Here is a 24,329-nt window from a genome sequence, read left to right on the forward strand (position 1 = left end):
CATTGTTGGTCCCGATGCGCCCGATTCGCTGTTTCTTGTATGTTTCAACAGCCGGAACTTATCCCCAATGGGTGTCTGCTGACGTCTAAATTTTGCCAGTGCAGTACGACTGCTAGGCGCGCAGTAGCGATACACGACCTCACGCCGGTAAGCCTGTCGAGTGTGCTGGCTTCACTGAGCGACACAAATTATGCCCGCTTATACGAAGAAGCTAGGGAGTTACGCCCGCAGGTCAACTTTTTATCCTGAAAACAAAAACGGCGTCCAGCGTAATATGTACGCCAGGAGGGCTTTTCTGTTCTGGAACGAAACCGAAACTAACTTCTATTTGGTACTGAATTTCTTAATACAGGCGTTAATTTGTTTCACGCCACCTACCTGAGGACGAAAGCAACGTCTGCTCTTGAATCAATAAAGTTTACACCTACTCCTATACTGCTAATTCAAGATGAGTCTCACAGCGTAATTATTAATTGGTAAGGAAATTGTTCACGGAAACTTTATTTCGTGACATACGTGTCCGATCCAGGCACTTCAATATATTTCGGAGAGTTCAGTGTCCCCTTTAACGACAGGGTATTTCATACACCTTAGAGGTAACGTAGACTATTGTATTTGTTGAAAAAAAGTCGGCGCTGATATTTGTATGTTCTTGCAGCTTTTTCTCACTCAGAATACTGTCATGTGAAATAATGAACTACGGGCCCTTTAATGGGTTTTGGGCATTCCGTTGATTTCTGTTGGTTCTGGGAATAAATGCTTTAACATTTATTTCTAGCGCAAGAATAACAGTATCAATCCAAATTTTACAAAATATCGCCACAGTTGATGAATTGAGAATATGGTCACAAAACGTGTGAATTAGGAAACGCTGTTCTCACTTCAAAAACCCTAAAACGGAATCCGAGTCAGGCAACAGAAGTCTGTTTTTAAGGCAACACGTGAGGCATAGGACTTTATATTACATCCAGTGTTTATGTCTGTCTTGATAAAGATGTTAGGGATTTTCACGTGGTAAAAGGAAAACGAAGTGATATCTTTATGTAAAGACTATTCGGTTAAATGGTGTGTTTTCATGATTGTGGCGTTTATTGGGGCCTACATTACCGCAATTTGTATGAATTATAATTTAATGAAGATATTTCAATACGTAATTTTTCAATCTTTTATATAATTTGTTGCTTATGATCTAGTTTCAAACGCGCAAACAAATATGGCAATCCAAAGTTGAAACAAATATAATCACTGGTGCCAATACTACTACCATAAATCCGTCACCGCGCGCGTTGCATTCTGGGAACTTGTGGGGAAGGAGCGGAGCGCGTATTGGATTTTGCTTCCCACGGATGCCCGCAGTGCATAACGTGGCATTACGCCGCGGAGAGGCGCTTCGACTGTTGGATTAAGTCTATTGCAGCATTTTTAATTAACAAGTTGTAAAATAATGAAAACATTCTAGCCAGTCAGAGAAATCCATGTAAAATGGTATTAGTGGTCAGTAAAGCATATGATGCTATCAAAGTCGTGACTTTTGACGATCGACAAAACTTCCAAACTCACCGCCAATCCTTCCGGACAAAATGCCGCAAAATAAAAATAAATGAAAAAAAAATTAAACGACAGCTTGTTTTAAAGAAAATTGGAATAACCATTTTTTTATTACAGATATTTTTTAGGACTGACCGTGGTTTTGCCAATCTAACCGCCGAATTCAGAAACCTCACTCAAACTACACTTAAACTGAAGGGCCCCTCCACTTCCTCGAGGAAGGCGCGAGGGCCGGCGCTGGCCAATCGCGACGGCGGATCCGTCCTCGCGATTGGCCACCGCCGGCCCTCGCGCCATCCTCGAGGAAGTGGAGGGGCCCTTCAGTTTAAGTGTAGTTTGAGTGAGGTTTCTGAATTCGGCGGTTAGCCTTTCCAATTCGAAGGGACGCCTATCGGCTTGTGCGTCTGCTCCCTGCAGCACGTTTCGTTGGCGTTGGAAGACAGGTGAAATAGTAGTGAGCGTACGTAGAACGAACGCGAGCACTCTGTTTGCGTTAGCCCTGCGCTTTCCACACTGCTCGTGCGCAGAGCCCAACATTGCAGTCTTGGATGCGCGTCGTCGCATGCTGCGCATGGCGACTGCGCGCATTTTTAGCATGGCACATGCAACTCTAACGCAAACGAACGGCGCTTGCGTTTGCTTTTATGCTGAATACTAAAACTTTCTAGTAAGTTACAATCCCATACCGGCTGCAGCACTACATTGGTACCGTGAAGAGCGTTAATTGTTTGCATTCAGAAATGCCTGTTCGCCATCCATGATCGCGAGCAGTTCCGCCGCGCCCACTGCGCGGGAGAACCGGGGGACCCTCACTAGAGCGCTTTCCATTTCCGCCGCGAGAGGTCGAGCAACGAGTAGAATGTTGTATGTAGCTTTTATTTTTTTAGAGTAACGTGATTTAGTGGATACATATGTCGTGTCCATTGCTCTCTCTCTCTCATATTCATATCACTGCAAGTTGCAAAAAGAAAAAAAAAAAACATTTGTATTGGGCGGTTTTACGAAACGCCGTTTCCCTTTTTGTAAGCCGCGTTCCGCCATATTGATGGACAGCGTCTCGGCCACTTCTGCTATTCGTTTACACGCAGACGCTTAGATAGTGGCGTCGTTTTTTGGTGTTGGTGAAACGCTGAGCCGTGGCGATTCCCTCCGCCGACGACGTAACTCAGTATAAGTACGATCAAGGATGTATCCGAGTTGCATAAATGCAAGTTTGCTCCTATTTGTTTCCTTTCGGCGTCGCCCGCCGGCCGTTTGGTCAACGACGGCCCCACACGCTTCTTTATCGCCGGCTCGTCTTAAACCGATATATGTATCAAAATCGAGCGTCAGACGATGCTCCTTCGTGTCGCCGTGACACTCCGGGAAGTTCAATCGATCACGACGCGAAAGAGCTCGACCGAGTCGGAAAACACTGTCTCCCCGCATAGGAAGATCATACGGCGAATGTTCGTCAACATGGCGTCCGCCGAGATTTTTGAGCCGGAAGTACGTCACACGAAACCGCTCTATGAAGTTTTTAATAAAAAAAAACTAAAAACTACAGTGTTCCTTTTTTTTTTTTTTTTTTTTTGGGGGGGGGGGGGGGGGGTTATCAAACACCGCTCGGTATTAGGCGGGCTTCTATCTCTAGTGCAGTTGATTGTCACGTGACCGTGATCAACAGACACATTAGCGCGGGCGTGACCCGGAGGGGAAGGTGCTGCCTGCGTTCGATCGGGGAGCGTCTGACGATCAGAGCAGCACTTAAATATGACATAGTCGTTACGCATGTTCCGTGAAACGAACTGCGAGCTTCGTGATTGCGGACGATTTCGACCCGAACATGCCGAAATCGCGTGTCCGCTTGAAACGACGGTTTTTTTCACGTCGTATCGGATGTGTGCTTTCCAAGTAGGCGCGCCTCAACGCGGGGATACGCGTCCATTCGTACGATTGGCGTCCTATTTTGTTATTAATGAGTTCGCTGAATCTTTGAAGCGTCATAATCTAGTTTGGAGCGATATAGTTTTGGGCCTGACTGTTGCGGTCTCGTCCCACTGTAGACCAGCGGTGGCTCTGCTGTCGGCGCCGCGCATGCGCAGGTGCTTTTCCCGGATCTGGTTTGTGCGCACGCGCATTGCCCACCCCCGGTGCGTACAAACGAGGTTCGTAAACACACTGTGTTGGACCTTACGGCGCCGCCATCTTGAGAATTGCGGCGCCGACGACGCCGTCTAGCGGCTTAGAAAAAGAAATACCGGCTAGTCTTGGCAGCACAGCTATCTGGGTAGGCAACGGTGTGGGTATGGGGGGAACTTGGCTAGACTTGGCTATGGTGGGCTGTAATAACTTGGTTGGAGCTTGTCCGGTTGAATCCAGCTGGCTACTCCCCTTTGCCTCGAGAGAACGAGGACGAAGACGGTGGGGTGTTTTGATTGAGTTTCCACAGCGAAGTATATATGAGCAGTTTAATGTAGTCTTTGCAGGTAAGCTCTCGACATTTGATAGCTCCATCTTGAGTGGTGGCATGTAAACTTTTTCATACCTTTCACATACCATGGGGCTTGCAGTGATAACCTAATTGGACTACCTGCACCGGGAATTAAAATCGGTCGTCTTGTCGTGGGCGAAGTGGTCGTGAGCAACGTGACGTTGATTCTGATACGAATCTCTCGCGATTCAAGCTCGCAATCGACTGACTTCATAAATAAGGATTCTTGGGGAAAATGCGAAGCTCGATAACATTGCAGCCGCACTCGCGCTGCAGCTTCTTGTGCTCATGGCACACTTGCTTCTATTGTTCTTATGCTTTTTAAAATTATTTACCCATCGACCACGCAGTGGTAGCCGGACAACCGTAGATTTTCGGAAATCGCAGCACGGTAACAAGGAGCACTCGGAACTAACTCATGCACGACGTCCGTTTTAAGCCTTTTCGCCCATACCCTTGGCGGTTGCATACCCTGTGTCAGCGGGTAATCCAAAAATCCACCAGGTCGAGGGTACGTCAGTTACTGACTGGTTTGAGGTTATGCGAAAAAGGTCTATAGGGGTGAACGCAGCGGCGTAGACTTTCCATTTTCCCGGGGGGGTAGGGGGGGGAGGGTGCTGCTGCGCGTTATGACCTTCTCACCAGAACTGGAGATTGAAGCTAACGAAAGCACGCTGGGATTCCATTTCCCATGTATTTTGTCAATAAAGGCAACCTGGCCGTTATTTTGTTTGCATGTAAACAGCGTCTCGGTAAGGATCATGGCCCGGGCCCGGGGGGGGAGGGGGGGGGGGGGGGGGGGGGGCACGGTACGAGTCCCGATGCCCCCCGAAGTCTACGCCTATGGGTGAACGGATAGCCAGACAAGCAGCTAGTTCAGTCCGCCGACAAGAAATATAATAAGCCGTTTGGCAGCCCGACGGGGGCTGCAGATGTCAGGTCTGATTGAGACCTGACATTTGTTCAGAGGTGTCTGTGTCATTTTGCTCTCACGTCTGATTGGGACCTGAGTCCTGACACTTCTTCGCTCCCTCTTTTGGGTCCATGCTTGATCTCACATCTTCCAGTTTGGTTTTGGTGTGAAATTTTTATATTATGTACTAGAAACTTCTCACGCGATTGTGTTCTTGTAAAATTAATGCTAAATTTTGGAGCTTTCAGTCAATCAAGCGGAAACTTGGATCAAAAGACAGTTTCTGCATGAACGTATTTGAGCTCATTGAGCTCAGGTGAAACTTGTAGACGAGACAAGCACTAACACAACTGACGTTAACTATTTTAAGAAGTTGTACCACACGGCTATCAAGCCTACAAGCACTAACGCAACTGACGTTAACTATTTTAAGAGGTTGTACCACACGGCTATCAAGCCTACAAGCACTAACACAACTGACGTTAACTATTTTAAGAGGTTGTACCACACGGCTATCAAGCCTACAAGCACTAACACAACTGACGTTAACTATTTTAAGAAGTTGTACCACACGGCTATCAAGCCTCTCGTGAAAGTTAGTACCGTTAGTATTATACTAATTACTGATTCTCACGAATATACTGATTGACATGAACTGCAGGAGACATTCAAAATTTACATCCAAATTATGAAGTTGAACGTAATTCAGACACGATATTTACACGTAAAAGAAGAAAAAAATAAGGTAATTCTGGGACACCAATTCGAACATTCTAGCTCTTTCGCCGACAAGGCTATCGATGCCGAACTTACGCAAGCTTGCCCTTTTGGTGTTATAACTTGCGGCTTGTAGACTTCTCTAGTAGTTCATTTGTCTCTAAACTGCTTTAGTACTTCTGTGGCAGGAAATACTGGGGTGCATCCGCAGTCCCTCACATCGCCCGCTGGTGATGAATAGACTATCACAAAAAAAAGGTGTATTCTCACACCGTTTGTCCCATATAATACACCCCAAAACTATATGGATACAGGCAACACCATAAGTTTAAAAAAAGTCACATATTCGAAAATGCGTGTACTGTATTTTCGTGGAAAATCGAAACCGAAACGGTGGCCGAAAGGTACCCAAGATGTTTTGCGCGGCACAACGCCGCGAGGTTTGCTTTTATTTTGCGAGAGGTCTATTAAGAGACAGTGTATGATCTCTGAGCCTCACGTTAATACACCTTCAAAACTGCCCCGCATATGCTTTTCCACAGGATAATGGCGTTTCGGGATTACGCCCTTTTACAATCGATCTAAAAATACTGCACAATAGCGTGCGCAAGAAAAACAAACAAAAAAACACGCCAACACGCGGACTGGTGTATAACTGATATAATACTAACGAGGCACTATAAAATTGTTGGATTTGCAACTGTATGGTGCCTTTTGCGCACGCAACTTTGCAGTTCAACAAAAAATAAGAAGCGCACAAAAAAAAAAAAAAGGACACGTACGACAGACAGACGTATTAAGGCCCGTTCACACTCTTGCGACCGAGTAAGACCGAGAGAGACCAGACCTGTTTTTAAGCCTCTTGAGCTCCGCTTCGGCGCATCCGGTCCTAAGTCGTCGCAAGAGGCTTAAAAACCGGTCTGGTCTCCCTCGGTCGTACTCGGTCGCATATATGTGAACGGCGCTTTAGGGAGTTGTAGTAGATCGTTTTTCTCCTCCGTTACGGCATCCCCGAAGAAAACGCCGCAGCTGCGCATGCGCGCCGCCAGCCTTGTCTGCATAGTTTAAGGTCTTGTGGCGGATTACAGAGCGCTATCCGGGTGCTTAGCGAGCTGCGAGAACGGTCTACTACAATTCCCTATTTTCAGTATTTTCAGATCGACCGTATAATATGGCGTAATTTTTTAAGGGGCGTACGATACCGCCTGCGACATTCAACGAACTTCCGTGCGTGGTTTATCTAATACCCCATTCACACGGTCTGTATAAAGGTACCTTTAACATAGGTCCCTTTGCTATCGGCAAATCAGCCCGTGCTCTTGGGTCGCGAGCACACGCCACGCGCGTAAGATCGTTAATTGATTGGCCACAGAGAATAAAGGTCCCTTAGCTAAAGGTACCTTTACGGTCGTGTGAATGGGGTATTAGTTTACGGTGATGCCACCCTTTGTAGTACCTGATGCCGACAGCACGCGAGTCACGGTTAAAATGCAAAGAAATCGACGAAAACCAAATGTCGCCATAGCACAGTCAATGCCACAAACTTGTGCAGGGACACGCTCTTTCTGTGGGACAAAATTGCCCGATGTTTCCACCCTAAGCAAAGCGCACATGAAGGCACCCTAGTTTTTTCTGCTTATTGGTTTTTGGGCACAGTCGTCTAAGTGCGTCAGGTGCTGCGAGTAGGATTAGGACCTCGAACTTCGCGGTTACTCGTTTTAAGTTGTGGGACGCTCGGTGGAGCATTACGACAGGTCGGATCCTTCTCTTGTTTCAAAGTCCTCTTTTATATATGGTTTCAAAATGCTCTCGGCGACGTTGGACATAATTGAAATCTGGTATCCTGAAACTCCAAGTCTCTGCACCTGGTTATTGAAACTCTCCCCTCCTGTGCGTTCGCCAGACTTTTTTTTTTTTTTTTTTAGTGCGGCACTCGAAGCACTGGCAATAATTCCTCTCTTGACGAGCTTGGTGTGCGCTGATTCATATCGAAGTAGACATTTCTTCGAACGTGGGGAATCCGCGCACATTAAACTCGTCAAGAGAGGAATTATTCTGCCTGTCAAGAGAGGAGAGGAAATCGTGCTGGAAACATTGGAACGGTCAAAACAGCTGGTGCAGTCGTTCTGTTCAGTCGAGATCTACGAAATCAGCTACGCTTTGGGTATCAGCACTAGCTCCTTTCCTCGATTTTCTTGAGGGCGCCGCCTTTCTGGTGCTTAGTGTATAGAGAGGGCGAAATTGCCGATCGTTACCGTTACAAAATGTCGCTTCCTGAGCTTCAGATACCGTGTCAAGAACGGGAAGCTCGGTCGATGCAGTTTGTCTCCCGAGTCGCGGTCTGTTTAAGTATTTCTGGAGAACGCAAAAGCGCTTCCTGCGATTTCAGACAAAGCGTCAGGTAACTGGCAACCATGAAGAGGGAAGAGATAGAGTACTGGAAGATAACTTATTCGTCACCATGCAATGTACAGAAATAGCAGTAAAGAACCGAACTCCTTTATGGTTAGCCTATTTGGACATCAAGGGAGCGTACGATAATGTGAGCCAGGAAAAACTCTGGGGTCAGCTGAAGGAGTATAACTTAGATGCAGATTTGGTTAGGTTTCTTCAGCAGGTGTACACGGACAATAAGGTTCTCTGAAATTTGTGATTGCTATTTATTATTTATTCTTCATATCTTCTCGCGGGTTCAACTGCCGTTAAAAAAAGAACCCTGTAACTACTTTTTGTCGCGTAGGGCTCTGTTGCGGTGGCGGTAACGAGGCCAGGGCGTCCTCGACCGTGGAGTGTTACCACATGTCTTGCTCCGGCGCCCTTATTGGGTCGCGGGGGCCGCAGCCTCCACAGTTCACCAAGTTGTCGTGAAACGGAGCTGGGGACAGGCGGTGCAGAGGAAAATTGGCACTCCCTCCCGCCTGGCTCCGGCCCAGAGTCTCAACCCTGTCCCCTAGTGGGTCCGGTGCTGGGGTAACGCCGACAAGGTTCGACCAGAGGAAAATTGGCGACTCCCTCACCGGTGAAAAAAAGCAGGGGGTGATGGTTTCTTTTTTTCTCCGATTTTTTAAAGGTCATTTTGGTGATATCCCATACTGCCGGTGATAAGTGAAGAAAATTAGCTTAGTGGGGTGGAAGGAATCATATGTTTGTCTCTTTAGACTTAGGCTATAGTCCGTTGCAACTCAAGAAGGTAGGGCGAGGGAAAGGACAACCGGGGAGGAAGAGGGAGACGGAACGCTGGAAAGGAGAGGGGGAAACGTTTTCCTCTCTTTAGCGTTCCGTCTGCTTCCTCCTCACCGTCCTTGCTTTCTCTCGCCCTACCTTCTTGACTTGCAACGGACTATAGGTGGCGCAAGCTACCGTCCGTTACAAAGGGTATAGCCATTAAAACAACTCCATCCATCCATCTGCAAGCTACCGCCCGTTATAAAGGGTACAGCCGTTATGACCCATCCATCCGATGGCTGAGGTGTCGTTACCCTGAAGTGTAAATCTAGTGGCTCTCAATGTGACTAACGTATTGTAATATGAACGTTCCGAGTTGACGCTAGTAGTAGTACGGCGCCTGGAACGGGTCTCCGACTGATGTGGTTTCCGTGTGCGAAAAAGTGGTCCCTCGATTTCTCTCCGATGACGTCATAGATGTTTACCATTTTTTAGACCACCTGAGACTGGGTGGAAGAAATACGACGACGTCTCAAAAGAGACGTCGTCGTATTTCTTCCACCCAGTCTCAGGTGGTCTAAAATATGGTAAACTTACACCAGCTCGCCTGCGCCCCTAACTGTTTTTTCGTCATAGATGTGTCGCCCTGTCGCCGGTCACAATCCTGGCGGTGTCCCAGCAGCGGTGGTGGCAGACACTTGTCCTGCTGGAGGTCGCTCTCTAGTTTGACAGTTCATGGAAGTTTCGGCGGCCAGGAGTGGGACGCCGCGACTACAGCGACTCTCGCGTTCGTTCGTGCTTTTGGCCTGCGTCTCTATGACCAACCGCCAGGATCGCGACATCTGACAGCGTTACACCCCGGTTTGTGTGACGTCATTTGTTGCCACTCCGGGACCACCATTGATGTGTGGGTGGGATAGGACGCTAAACGCACCAGTCAGAGATGCGTTCCAGGCACCATAGGAGTGGTGCGGCGGACGAGCGTTAATTGTGAGGACGTCACGATTTCTGCAGGCGTTCCGGCGCTGGATGCCAGAGGGCGCAGCGGTGGATGGCTGAGGACAGCGGCCAGACATGGGCACTGCGTGCTGGGATCGGGAGGTCTGCCAAGGTGAGTCGACACTTGTTAAAGCGATTGCTTTGTGTGGGAACATCTCCCCGGACCTTTCCCGGTCGTGTTGGTCGGACCGCATGATGTCGCGTGACGTCACAACGTCGTGTGACGTCACATTTATCCGCTTAATTCTGATAGAAAGTGCTGCTCGTTAAAACCCCCATAAAGATTGCAACCTGATTGCATTTTACAGAGGATTTCAGCCAAGCGATTTCTTTTCTTGTCGTCATGGGACGCCGCGCCTTGGTTTGTGTACGGACACAAACCAAGAGAACCGCGAGTGGCGTGCTGTGGGAATTGACTTAGCTGGATGTGACCTTATGTGTGGCTGATAATTATGTGACCTTATGGAAGTTGTGTGCGTCAAAGGGTGGAATTGAAAAAAATAGAATGATAATGTTTGATAAGCAAGGGCCGAAAGTGGAAAGGTAGAGCGGTAGACAACAGATGAGAGGAGAGCCATGTAACGTTTACCCCGCTGCGGCGAGACGCCGAATAACACTTCTTCCGAGCGAGGGAATGCACGCTCGTGCTCCTCGCGTTCCTCACGCTACCGCTTCTTTTCTCATCGGGTCTTAAAAAGGGTGTCGTGGCCTCGACAGGCACTTTAAAGTGCCTTTAGCCATGTCCCCTGAGCCTTTCTGTGGGTTGGTCTCAAATAAACTCATTCAAACAAACAAAAATGTTTCAAGACCTCGCCGCTGCAAAAGCTGTGCGCTGAATACCAGGTTCCCCGAGAAATGCTCTCTGCTACCAGATCCTCGCGCTCCATATCTGCGACCGGGCGCTTCATGGCTCCGTTGTCGAACTGCCAGGTTTTGTTTGTTAACAGAAGGACCACCGCAGCCGCCTGACGTTATAGGCGCGTTTTGGTCTGTAATTAACGATTCGCTCGTTACGTTTCTGGGGCCTGTGTAGAGAAGATTCCGTCCTGAATATATATCCGTCCAATTTCCGTCTTATCTGGATGTCCTTCCGAGCTGACATTTTGTACGAACCGATATGTCTTCCCCCGTGCTCTGAGGTTTTCTTAGTTTTCTGCCTCCTCTCTTATCTGCGGCGTAAGCGTATTCATGGCAACCAGCACCTGACGATCGCTGGTTTGTTTGTTTACCCCAACGGTGACTGTGATAAGCACATCTTGGGGGGAAAAAAGTATTCGGAAGAACGCCCGCCTAACAACTAATATGCAGATCGGTAAGAACGCTTTTCTTATATTACAACATTTTTTAGGCATATTAATCGCTTTCTGGTTCCCATGTTCTCGCAGCAAAACAGTACAGATTTCGGACACTCCAAAACCCTAGCGCCCAGCGATAAAAATGGGAATTAATCTCAAACGCAGGCTCTTGTAAAGAGATGGGAAACAATACTTTATTGCTTTTTACAGCACTCTTGGCATCGCTGTTGTTCTTGGAGCTCCGTGACTACGCATTTGTGACGTTCTTTCACTACGCTATGTGCGAAAATTAAGAAAACGGAGTTTTTCATAGTGGAAATGTTCAGTCTTCATAAACAAACATGGCGGCGCCCATGGAACCGAGCAGACGCTGGTCTGTGGTCTTTTGTCAGCTTCTTGTTTCGTGATGGGTGTTTCGGTGTTTTCATCGGCTCATGCAGCAACCTGATTGGCTGAGGAGCGATAATGAGATGTCCGGGACTGGTCACTCCCGGCGTTTCGCTGCCAGTGGTAGAAAAAGGCCGAGGGCGAGCAAATTGGCTTTAAAAAGGCAAAGCGATGACTCGTACTTTTCGTTTTTAGTCTAGGTGGCGCAAGCTACAGCCCGTTAAATGGTACGGCCATTAGCCTCCGTCCGCCCAGTGACTATAAAAACATTGGTGACCGCAAATGCTGTTTGCTGTCTGGATATCCGGGTGCAAAATGTGCACGCTTAAAATGTAAAAGAAAACAAAAATCCATATTTCACCCAGTTCTGTTGTTGTTTAGCGGCCTATAACTGCGCGTTTAGACTGATCTACACCTCCTGTGAATGTATGTATCGATACACACCGTGTTTGTTTTCGGCGTTTATTCTGGGCCAAATTCGGCGAAATGAATCGGCGCTTCATTTGCTACAAGATATTTCTCGGTGCTTATTGTAGTATATACTGCGTGGGTGCGCGATACGCCAGCGGGCAATTTCGGCGACAGGTTACGTGCAGTCGGCACTGAATGAGATTAGCTCAGACGAGCGATCGCCGCGCCGACGGAGGGTGACACTTGGCGCTGCGGTCGTGTTAACACAGTGGGAACGAGATTACCTGGTGGGTGCCATCTTCGAAGCAGGGGGAAGGTCGGCGGCAAACAGCAGACGTTGTCTAGTCCGCTTTCGCGTCACCACTACTCGCGCAGTACAAAAATAAAATATTTACAAAAGATAACCATCTTGAGGTTATCGTTTGTAAATATATATATATATTTTTACTACATCGATACTGTTATTTATGATCCTTGCCAGCTGAGCGTTTTACAAATCACCAATGGCGGTAAAATATTGAATTTAAAAAATGCTGCTTTCACGAGCAAGCAAATAAAAAAATAAAAAAAATCCCAAATGCACAGTTTTGCATGGCCAACGGAGTCCCTGAGGTTTTGAGCGGCCCGACCACTGTCGCTCTTTTAGTATTCACGATAACAACAACAAAGAAAACGTTAGGCTTGATTTAGACTCGACATTTGTCAGCCTGGTTTTGATGTTGCATTTTGGTACCATTAAGAAGAAAAGAATAGCACGCAAGTGCATTACACTGTGTGAAAACGCAGCAGTATTATTTCGCTAAGGCAGCTGTGGAAACGTACAGCGCGGCACTAACGTACCCTGTGCTCCACTGCGCGTGACCTGGCCTTTTTAAGCGTACACGCACATTGCAGCTCTGAGTCAGCGCTGACACTAGCGCAAAACAGCGCAGGCGCCGACAAAAAAAAAAAAAAAAAGCGTTTGAAATTTTTTTGTTGTCTACCGGCCATTTTTGGCTGAATATGCAAATTACGTGCAGTCTTTTAACGCGGAATGTGTTTATCCGCCGAATAGCACGAAAAGAAATCCGACACTTTTATGACAAGGTGTAAAGTTGGGCGAGTTGGTTGAGGGTCATATTGAATGGGTTAAAACAGCGCAAAAAGACGAAGCACCTGTAAAGGTGTATCCACACGACGGACCGGGCCGCGGACCGATTGATCACGTGATGCGCGGCCCCTGGGCTGCCCGGCTGCAATGAGCATCCACACGGCGGACCAAAAGAGCAGACGACAGAGTGAACGGGCCGGTCTAACCCTCGACCTCACAGCTCCGCCAAACGCATGCAGCGAGCTGCCTTGAGGCTATTTGTAAGGAGCCAAGATGGAGGTTGAACGAAAGAGACGTTTGGCCGCGGTGGTCCTGGCGTTGACTATTGACGACGAGGAGGACTTAAGGGAACCGAAAAAGGCATGCATCTATTGTCCCAGAGAGCGGGGAATAGCTCCACGAGCGCGATGAAGTAAAAAGTTGCATCGTCGCACCATGCCGCCATCGTCGTACAACAAAAGGTTCGTCTTCTTCGTCTTCAACAGTTGGCGCCAAAAGAACACGACTTTGGATTTGGATTCCAATTCAAACAACAAAAGTCCGCTTGTTGCCAGACTTAGCACTTCACTTGTACTAAAAACGCCGCGGTCCGTCGCCAAGGTCCGGGCGAGAAAAGTCGCTTGGCATTTCTCACAAGCGCGGGCCGCGGACCGCCGGCGGACCTCGAAAACCGGTGACGTAAGATCACGTGATGCGCGGCCCGCGGACCAAAACAGCAATTTGGTCCGTCGTGTGGATACACCTTAAAAGGTAACACGCATGTGCTGTGTCTGTGTGTTTCCTTTTACTGGTCCTTCGTCTGTTTGCGCTGTTTCACCCCCTTCAATATGACTTTTATTACATTGACGCCAGGGTGCCATGCATTACATTACGTGCGACATGTGACACAGTGATAGAACGTGTCAGCGTGACGTCATGTGCCGCCCTGTCGTCGCACACGCACAATTTGTGCATACCTCATTCGCAACATGTTCTCTGCTGCTCGGTCTTCGTCAGCATGATCAAGCTAGTGTAACGTTTGCTTGAGAAGGGAGATTCTCCTTTTTTGCACTTAGTTACTCGCACGTCTGGTTTCAGTTTTTTAGCGCTTATAACCAGTGGGGAGCAGCCAGAAAGCTTTTGTTCGAAAAAAAAGTGGAAAGCAGTCCCCCCCCCCCCCCCCCCCCCCCCCCTCGCCTTTTCTTTTGCTCACACCACTGTCAGGCATACCAGGAAGGAATTGATGAATGCCGAACACCTCACTCACTTTTCGGTGTTTATTACCTGCCGATGTATGCATTTATTTGTGCCGAGAAGCCCGAGTTTTCCACGGTTCTATCATCTATGTAACAGAGGACGATTGCGGTAGAAAAGCATACACGAAAGGGAGAGGGAGAGTGGGAGGGGCTGGGGCAGAGCGCTTGAATGTTCAGCTCAACGAGACAAGCACCTGACGTGAAAGAGCGCTCGGACGATGGATATGGTTCCAGTATCGATCGAAAAACCCAATACTGCGCGCCGTGAGCCCGCTAGGGAAAAAAAGAAAAGAAAAAAAAAACATTACTGACGGGTGTCAACCTAGAGCAATTTGGAAGGGGCTTCGTGGCGTACCCTATATTTAAGGTTTATACTTGGAACGTCCTCTTTTATTCTCTTCGTTCGATATTTAGCTTTGATAAGGGTATATGTATATGTGGTCATACAGGTTGTATCCCTATGCTGTACAAGCATTTTTGTTATCTCCATGGTTGTTTCTCTTGTGGGCAGAAATATCGCGATCCATATTTCTGCTCCGCAGCCATCGATGGTGCACTGCGCGGTCTCTGTGCCGGCGCAGTCACTGCCGAAACAATCCGAAGTTTCTATGGTTCGTCATTGGGCCCGACAAAGCTTCTAGGCGTGGCCTCGTTACTCTCTTCACCACTTTTTGAAGGGATCCTCTTGGGTTAGTGTCGGACGTGTCGGGTTCCTCGTCGCTCCTTGTCAGCTCCCTTTGGGGTATATCTTGAGTCTGTTAGGTCCCAACAAGTTCTCTGTAAATGCATTATGGTGTCCTTATTGGTATCTGCTTTGTATCATTTTGGTTCCCTGTAAGGTCTCTATGGGTTTTCTAGAGATTTCCTGTCAAATCTCCTAGGTCCCTGTTGGATCCATGTGGTTTTTATCTGTTGATCCCTAGAAGTTTCCTTGCATAATCTGCCGGATTCTTTTTGGATTCCTATTTGCTTGTCAGTTCCCAGTGGGTTCCTTAGAGGTTTCCTCTCGAATCTTCCGGATCCTTGTTGAGTCCCTCAACAATTTTTGCTCTCAGTTCCCTGTGGCATCTCTAGACGTTTCTTGTCAAATTTGCCGGATGCCTATTGGTTCCCCGCGGTTTTTTCTGTCAGTTTCCTATGAGGTCTCTAGAGGTTTCTTGTCAAATCTGCAGGATTGCTATTTTATCCTTGTGGTTTTCCTGTCAGTTCCATATGGGATCTCTAGAGGTTTTTTGTCAAATCTGCCGGATTCCTATTGGATCCTTGTCGTTCCCTTGTCACTTCCCTAAGGATTTTGGAGGTTTCCTGCCGAATCTGTCGGATCCCTGTTGGATCTCTCTGGTTTCCGTATCAGTTCCCTATGGAATATCTAGAGGTTTCCCTGCCGAATTCCCGTTGGATCCCTGTGTTTTCCCTAACCGTTCCCTATGGAATCTCTAGATGCTTCTTGTGGAATCTGCTTGATTCGTGCTAAATCCTTTTGGTTTCCCTATCAGGTCCGTATAGGATCTCTAAAGGTTTCCGGTCGAATCTACCGGATCCGCGCGGTTTCCCTGTCAAATTCCTGGTTCCTAGAGGTTTCCTGTCTAATCTGCCGGATCCGTGCTGAATCCCTGTGGTTTCCCTGTCAGTTCTCTGTGAGCTAAAAGTTCCTTGGGAAAAAAGGCCACTGCCGGTTCCCTGTTGGATTCCCCAGTTTTTTCCCTATACTTTTTTTTCGAAGTAAACAACAAACAAGATGGCGGCTTTCGGTTTCCATATCCATTTCCGGGTGCTGGGTGTTGTGCGTGGACGTATGTCGTGACGTCAACAACCCAGAAACTCCGTCCTCGGCTCCGCCGCCCACCTGCGGAGCTTTTGTGCTGACAGAACGAAGCCTCCGCCACGGAGGAGGACGGCGCCTGAACTGTCTACCAGAACTGTCTACCATTATGAAGGGCACATATTCCCGGATTAATAGACCCCGTAAAATATATAGAGAGACTACGGGGCTCTTTTTTGTTAATAACTTTACGTTAATTAAATACTTTAGTGCGCTAATAAAAACTCTCGGCCTGGCAGACTCGGCGTCTTACTTCGCCGTTGAAAGGCTCATGGCACACGTTTCATACTTGATGTCCAGCGACGTTTCATCGACACGGTTGCATTTTGTCGACAGTGATGATGACAATGATGTTTATCGCGTGGATAACAGAAACAAAACCACAAAACCGAGTGTTGGTTCACAGCCCCTCGGGTAAGAACAATTTTGGGCGTTTCGGTAGAATTTACCTTTGCGCAGCAACACCGAAAGCAATGTGACACAAAGAAAAATCCCACAAACAACAGCACACATTCATTCCGAAACCCGAAAGCGTTTTTGTCTGGATGAGAAAAAAAATGAAGGCCGTTTACAACTCCCTGTAACGCCGAATTAGAGCGCAGCTCTTGAGGAGGAGGAGGGGAAGGTACAAAGAGGAGTCGGAGTATCGTTCAGTGTCGCGCCTTCTGTGAGGCGTCTCGTGAGCGTGCTCGAGCGTGTCCATTCGAAAGAGTCTCCTAGCTCTCCTTGTCTTGCCAGTGACCAGAACGGCGTTTTCTGGCTGACCATGAAGACACACTGTTGCCATGGGTCCATGGTTGACGTGCTTTTTGTTCTGCGCTCGAGTCCAGACGCAACCGACGCTACAAGCTAACGGGTCCAATCACCGGGCCTTTTTCTCTTTAGGATTACTTCCGCTGCAGGCTTCTTATGCACTGTGAACGCATTTTAAGGGGACATGCTGGTCGAAATACGCTCCTATTTTACCGAGAAATTAGGTTTTATTATCTTTGAATATTTTGATTTTATGTATAAAAGAAAAATTGTGCCGGTTATGGTCGCGACATTAGTCAAATACGCGTTTGAAGACCTCCCGGCAACTCAGGGCGGCATAAATTCGAGGCTTTTTCCTGCGCGTGGTTCTTTAAGTTGGGACGTCGGCCTCCATCAGACTTACGTTGGCAAGTAGGACTAGCCATCTCCTCTCCGTCGTAGCCTTCTATAGCCTCAATTTATCGCGAAAATTTATTAACCAAGTATTATGTTTTGTGTTTATTCTTTCTTCGGTTTTTACTGTTTTGGTAAGGTGAAGTAGACGCAACTGCCAAAAGGACATTACTTTTTTCCTCGAAGATAATGTACTCGTTACTTAAAGGGGCAATGCAACGATTTTTGTATTTTGCTCAAATACCGCTTAGAACGGATCCCTGGCGTTAATGACCTGTGAAATACCCGTTCGTTTTTCACCACACGCAATTGAAGTCGCAGAAAAAAATAAAGAAAGACGAGCAGGGTTCACCGCCTCAACTCGCAGCCAGAACAAGCGGCCACGTGATCTGGAGCCGATTATGTGCCGCCAATGTTGATCATAGTCACGCGCTGGGGTTTGGCAAGGCACAGCACACGCGCTGAGTTCCTGACATTGTTATGGTTCGGCTATTGTCGTCATTGCAGCGATTGGACACAGGACACTACCCGAATGGTTCTCGAGCTTTCGATTATCACGAGCCCAAGTGTCCACGCAATGCTCGGGTCCAATCTATGAGCTGCATTCAAATATCGTCACTGGGCGGTACTGCTGCCGCCCAGCTACGTCATCAGGTTTTGCGAAGGAGAGATTGAATGAAAACACTCGCTTCTGTCCTTGAAATTGCACCGTAACAAGGGAGTTTCTTGGTCAGTGGCATTGCGTGCGAGTATCCTTGAGTCCCACTAGTGCCAGCAAGCTCGTGTCAAGTGAAAAACATTCCAATTGAATATCGTTGCACCGCCCCCTTAACTATTTTCTTCAAACTCGGAGGTGGTGAGATTTGTTTAGGAAATGTATTGTTACAAGAGAACACAATTTGAAAAGAAAAGAAGAAAATAGGCGGGACTTGGGTCCTCACAAGCATGTCTATAGATGTATGTAAACTAGGTTTCTGAGTGCCAACGAGCGCTAAGTTATATTTGAGCGTGAGCTTATTGTTGCTTCAGACAATCGAGTGAAAAGCATGTACGATTTTTGTTGTACCACTCGGAAGATTTGACTGGTACGTTGGGGAGTAAATGCGAATCTAAGCTCTCTTTTTTGAACCATCTGGTTTGACCTCTCGTAAATAATTATTAATTATTCATTCGAAGATTTCACAGCAAATCGACGACACATCGGACTATATAACCTAATTGAATTTTCTTTCATTTTTTATTCGTTTTTCTGGAACGTCGCAAGTTTCTAATTGACGGTTTCGTTACAATGTCAGAGAGAACGCATACGTTCACATTGAACGGTTTAAATATCGCAAAACATCTGGAATTCTTTTTTTTTTCAATTTTTCATCGCGTTTGCAAAAATGAGGTGCGTGCTATTACTCTACCCAAAAACGAAAGACTAAAATGGAGACAAAAAGCACGGTGAAGTTTGCTGTTTGCACGCGTAGGACTTCCGTGTTCAGATTTTTTGCGTGAGCCAGCTTCGCTCGCTCTCGTTGCCGGGTCAGTCGCTAGCTCCACCGGAAAAAGGCGTTGGTTCGTTCAACGGGCGTGGCGGTGCCGGCTTTGACGCACACACACACACAGACACGCGACCTCGGGAACCGAACGACGCTGGACGAACGGTCCAGGCCACGGGTCTATCGGGCTTGGGGTCCGGGTTTCGATGCCAAGGACTGCGGGCTCGGAGCGGGCCCGCGACACGCTAGAGCACGGACAACTGCCGCCAGTCGCGGGAGCGGTGGAGTCAGCGTAGTGCGGCGAGAGTGCGGACGCCGGCCGGTGCCCGCCTGCTACCAAGGAGGTCGTCTGCTACGCACGCTCGGAGAAGAAACATAGTAGTCCTTCTATGAACGACGACAGTGTACGGATACGGACGTTGTCTGCTACGTGCGCTCGGAGAAGAAACCTATGAGCCTTATCGTTAACGACGAGACTATGGATTGGTGCTAGGTGCCGCCAGCCGTGGAGTGAGTGTTATGAAGGGAGAGTGCGGACTCTTGTCTGCTACGAACGCCTAGAGAGGAAACTCTAGTAGCCTTTTCATAAACGACGATTATGTATATTTCTTGTGAGCTGTTGGGATCGTGTGTTTCCTCTTGTAGCCTGCCGCGTTATGAAGGATGGAGACATTGGCAAAGAGGAAGCGAATTCGGCGTGTTATTTTAGACAGTGTGTTGGTAGAGAGGGTACAGGCAACATTTGTCATGTGGTCGAGGGACTACGTCATCTTCCTGCCATCGGAACTCAAACTCTTACAGGAGTGACTGCGGACGTGTTTTCGAAGGGTGTGGGTACGGTACAGAACCTCAACTAACTACAAGGCCCGTGGCTTGTGATGTGGTAAAAAGTGCGGACAAATTTTGTTAAGCGGCCGCTCTGTGAAACAGTGACAGTATGAATGACGTCATCCAAATGTGTGGAGTCAGCCATGGTCTCCTGGTGTGTGCTAACTCAGCTCGACGACGACCTTTGTCAGTGTCGGAAAGCCAGCGTGATCTTTTCTCGCGGATAGTGCGTCAAGTCGAGTAAGTCTTCCAAGACCTGCAACATACTACCTTATTTTCTTATGGGGCTGCTGACTGCCCCTCCTGGACATCTTGGATGGCAAATATGACACAGGAACCTGGCCAAAGTTTCAAGCCTCGTGTGTAGGTTAGCTTCTGGTCTGTGATTCTAACCTAGAGGCCGTTTACACGGTGTGGCTGTGCAGTTGTGCCAGTGAGAGTGCGGACAACATGGCAAGAGCGCTGTGATCCCCATGTGATCTTCTCGGTGGCAGGGTAGTACGTGCATAACGATGAGGGTATGGGCAACTGACCTCGTGGCGCATCCTAGGAGTGCGGTATGTGTGGATAGCAAGACGTAGCAAAGTGTGAGCGCGGAGGACGCCATGTTGATGCCCTTGAAGCGAGAGTCTCCGCCGCCTCCGCTGCCCAGGCGACGCGAGTCGTTGAGTGCATCGTCCAGTCGGAGGAGATCGTCGGCGCATTGCTCGACGATGGTTCGACAACCGCCCGCTAGGAGTCCTCCTACTCCCGATAGCGAAGATTCCAGACGTGAGTGCGTCCTCATCATGAGCGTAGTTCCAAAACACATCCACTGGCGACGTGTTTAACTTCTGAGTGCTGTCTTCCTAAGATATCGCGTATTTCCAAAACATGTCTTATACAGCTAGGTGGTTAGATCAATTCCCTATGATCTGTTCGTGAATTTTATCACGGGCTCAATCGGTTGGATCATTTCTCGAGAGTTTCAATGTTGATGACCTCAGGGTACAAAGCAGGGGGACGTCAGTCTTGTAGCAGACGATATCGTCGAATCTCGGCATGCCGGCCTTATGGGAAATTCCGCTGGTAGATATGGAGCGGTTACGGAGCGCTTTTTTCTCTGTATCTTTATGCACATGCAAACGCGAGTTAACATTCGCCGCTCTAAACGCACGAGCAAATCTACCAGCGGAATTTGCCATTATATAAGAGCGCATTGGCTGAAAACTTGCGCTGTGATTAGACCAGGCGGAAAATAAAACGTCCGACATACGTGGTTAAATAGTATTGACATCGGTTGCTTGCCTTGCCTGTCGCGAATATCTCAATATATCCACGGTGCGACTTGGGCCCAGTCCACTGATCGGTTGCCATGAGATGGCTATTTTGAAGCCAGCTTAACTGACCAAGCATTTTTATTATCTTTCTTTTTCTGCGCCTCCCATCATGTTCTTTCCTCTCATTGGAATATGTCGAAGTTGATGGATGCGGAGGCATGCAACCGGTTTGAAAGGGTGTCCGTAGTACTATACTCGGCGTTACCTATTTTGTGTTGTCGAGGATCACGTGGCTTCCCCACTGCCGCAAGCCCGCAAGGCTGCGAGAGCACCTGGCTTCGTCTTCCGTCCCATTCGCACGCGCTCGCGCAACTATCTTTGACAGAGCTGGAGAACTGCGGAACCTACGCTACCCCCGACAACGTTGCACAAAATATAACATGCAGGAGTTCTCAAGCCCCAGTCGACGATGCCTAGGTGGTTTGGAATGACGACAGGGTGGATGGTTACAAAGCTGCTACGTTTATGCTAGAGAAACCAGCTGGGAGAGGAAATGCTAGAAGGCAGCCGAAGCATTATTTAGGGAAGCTCGTAGCTTTGGCCCGTGGGGGTCGTTGACCGGGCGTGTTCCTGCCCGTTTCGATCTGCGCCGAGACAGGTTGTTTTTGCCGCAATGCTACCCTATGATGCGGCAGAGCACGCTTGCCGGGGCGCTTCGGGCGGGTTTTCTAAACCGGCCGCTGTCTGGGGAGCACGTGGTTCGTCTCGTACAAGCGCGGTGAAGCGAGGGCTCACGTGCTTTTATAAGACGAACAGGGGAAGGAAGCCAAAGTTAGCAACACGCCTATGTTTTGACTTATTTCAGCAAGCATTAGCTTTTTTCTTTCCTTTTTTTTTTTTTTTTTGTTGTTGAACGTTTGCTTTTGACGTTTTTGTTTGATGCATTCTGCGGACAAGGGGGGAGGGGGGTATTTTGTTAATTATTGTTGTTTATCTTGGCCCGTATATGAAGCGGTGTTCCAGACGTCTGAGAAAAAACTGAGAGAATTGGGGGGGAGGGGAGGGGAGGGTATTTGTAGGGTAGGGCGAGGGTTTCAAAAATAAATGTCCTCAAAAATGTAACAGAAGTATATAATAGAAGTGTGTGGCGGAACGGCGTGACAGAGTACAGCAGGTGTAACAAAATTGCAAGAGTAACGGTGTTTTTCCGCTAAATTTAGCGTGGAACTTGTGCTGCACCTTTGGCACTGCCTTTACATATGTTGCACTCGTCGTACGCAATGTGCGACAAACTCGGAAGAGCTCATAAGCATCCCGCACAGCTCAAAGATGCCGCCCGTTCTGTGTCTCCAGATTGAATCCCTAGAAGTAAGGTGACATTTCTTCTCTCGCGTTTCTACTTATGACCACTACGTATTTTAAGTTGGTGAGTACGAACGTAAAATAGCAAATTATGGAGGAAGTAGATGCTCCTATCATTTGCTTGTCCGTGAGTGGCCAGTGCTTAACATAATAAGAAAACGAAGATATATCGCTTTTGTTAAGTGTGTTGCTTTGTGAACAAATGGCGCATGGATTCACCACACGATGGCACGTGTCAAAAGCTGCATTCGTGTCCGGACCACGGGGAGAAAGCACCAGGGAAAGCCGTCGGTATCGGCACCTCAGTGAATGGGACGCTGGCCGCAACACCAGACAGAGCATCCGCTTGAAACCCGCAGCTTGATTCAAAGCATGGTCGAAGCACTGGTGGAAGTGCCATCGTCACGCACTTGTGCAAGCACTTCTTCAAGCTTTCATAAAACTCCCGTTACTCGACCGAAACCTTTGTAAAACCACTGAGTTGCTAGTGATATATGAGAGCTGCACTGGGCTGAAGCACCAACAACGGTGCTAGCGCAAACGTTTGTCAAAGCAACGTTAAACCACGTAAACCACTGTATAAAAGACAAGCGAGCACTGGTAAAAGCACTAATGAGGTGCCAGTGGTCAAAGGCATCTATCACAGCATGCATAAAGTGAGCTGAAGAGGAGTGCACAAGGAATCTGCTGGGCTCACTTACATTGATTAACAGTACCGCCCATGCACCACAAATAACTATCCTCACTGTACCGAACGCCGCACCGAAGCACTAGACCGTCGTGCTGACTCGCAAAATTAGCAAGGCACTTGCATGTCTCAAGGCGCACGTCAAGGAATGGGCTACCTGACGCGAAAAAGATATGTGGGCCGGGCATTGTGGCCGGTCTTGCTTATACAACTACTATAGTTAGTTACACCGGACATCGGACCGAAGCGCACTGCCATTGTGATGACTGGGCGCAATCGGCAAGGACACCACTTGCATCTCTTAAGGCGCACATCAAGGAATGAACTGCCTGACACAGGAAAGTAGGGAATTGCGGCCTGGCCCGATGCTTACGAAACTACTGTAGTTACTGCACTGGACACCGTCCCGAAGCACTCTGCCCTCATGGGAACTGGGAAAACTCGGCAAGGACATCACTCGCAAGTCCTAGGGCTCACGTCAATGAATGGGCTGGCTTCCTCAGAAGAAGTGTGCGGCATTGCGTCCTGACCCGTGCCTCTGCAACAATAGTTACTGCTGTGGACACCGTTCCGAGGCATTGTGCCCTTGTGGGAACTGGGCAAACTTGCCAAGGGCGCCACGTGCATGTCTTATGAAGCATGTCAAAGAACAGGCTGCCTGACATAAACGAAGTGTGGAGCATTGTGTCCTGACCGATGTCTGTGCAACTATAGTTGCTGCTGGGGACACCGTTCCGAGGCACTCTGCCCCTACGGGAACTAGGCAAATTCCTCAAGGACGTCACATGCATGTCCTAGCACGTCAAAGAACGGACTGCCTAGCACAAAACACTGAGACATTGTGTCCTGACCCACGCTTGTATAACTGTAGCTATTGCACTGGAAACTGCACCGAAGCACTCTGCCTTCGTGGCCACTGAAAGAAACTGGCAAGAACACCACTTGCAAGTCCTAGGGCGCACTTCGAAAGAATGGACTTCTTCACATAAAAGCACAAGTACGGTGTAGTATTGCGTCCTGATCCGTGCTTGTTCCGTTTTCTTCCCCAAAAGTCGGACTATGGCAAGCTCCACGAAGAGGACGGTATCACGGTCAACGGAGATACCACCAGGGAGTCCTCGATCATGACGACGCCGGACGGCCTGGACAGGCGGCGATCATCCACCGCATCTCGCATCAAGAGCAACGTCACGCGGTTCTTTCGCGGATCCAAAGGTAGAGCTCGCAAAGTTCTGGGAAGTCAGGGACGTCAGTGCATTAAAACTCTAAATTGAGGAAATGCAAATGCTGGAACCGCGTGCGCAAATTGCACCCTGGCCGTCAAAGAATGCTTTACTGCATGACTGGTCTGGTCTTCTTGCTGTGGAACAGAGTTCTGTTCACCGTCTTACTTTCATGTAAACGTTCCAGACAAATGACACGAATGACTTTTGTGGCTTCGCACGGAGAAGGCTATGAGCGCCAGCTTCTTTCCTTTTATGGCGCCTCGTCTGGACGAGCGCTCGTG

The 24,329-nt window shown here is 48.3% G+C and overlaps 1 protein-coding gene across 1 annotated transcript in view; it reads left to right on the plus strand.

The window, feature by feature from the left end:
• LOC8025060 (phospholipid-transporting ATPase ID) overlaps positions 1 to 24,329 on the plus strand; it is a 95,117-nt gene that overhangs the window by 17,440 nt on the left and 53,348 nt on the right. Inside the window, exon 2 of the mRNA XM_029973213.4 lies at positions 9,831 to 9,927. Coding sequence (XP_029829073.1) covers positions 9,891 to 9,927 — 37 coding nt within the window. The 5' untranslated portion in view covers positions 9,831 to 9,890. The remainder of the gene's footprint in view (positions 1 to 9,830; positions 9,928 to 24,329) is intronic.

Source organism: Ixodes scapularis, unplaced genomic scaffold (assembly GCF_016920785.2).
Source record: "Ixodes scapularis isolate PalLabHiFi unplaced genomic scaffold, ASM1692078v2 PGA_scaffold11__112_contigs__length_91849675, whole genome shotgun sequence".
Classification (NCBI taxonomy): Eukaryota; Metazoa; Arthropoda; class Arachnida; order Ixodida; family Ixodidae; genus Ixodes; species Ixodes scapularis.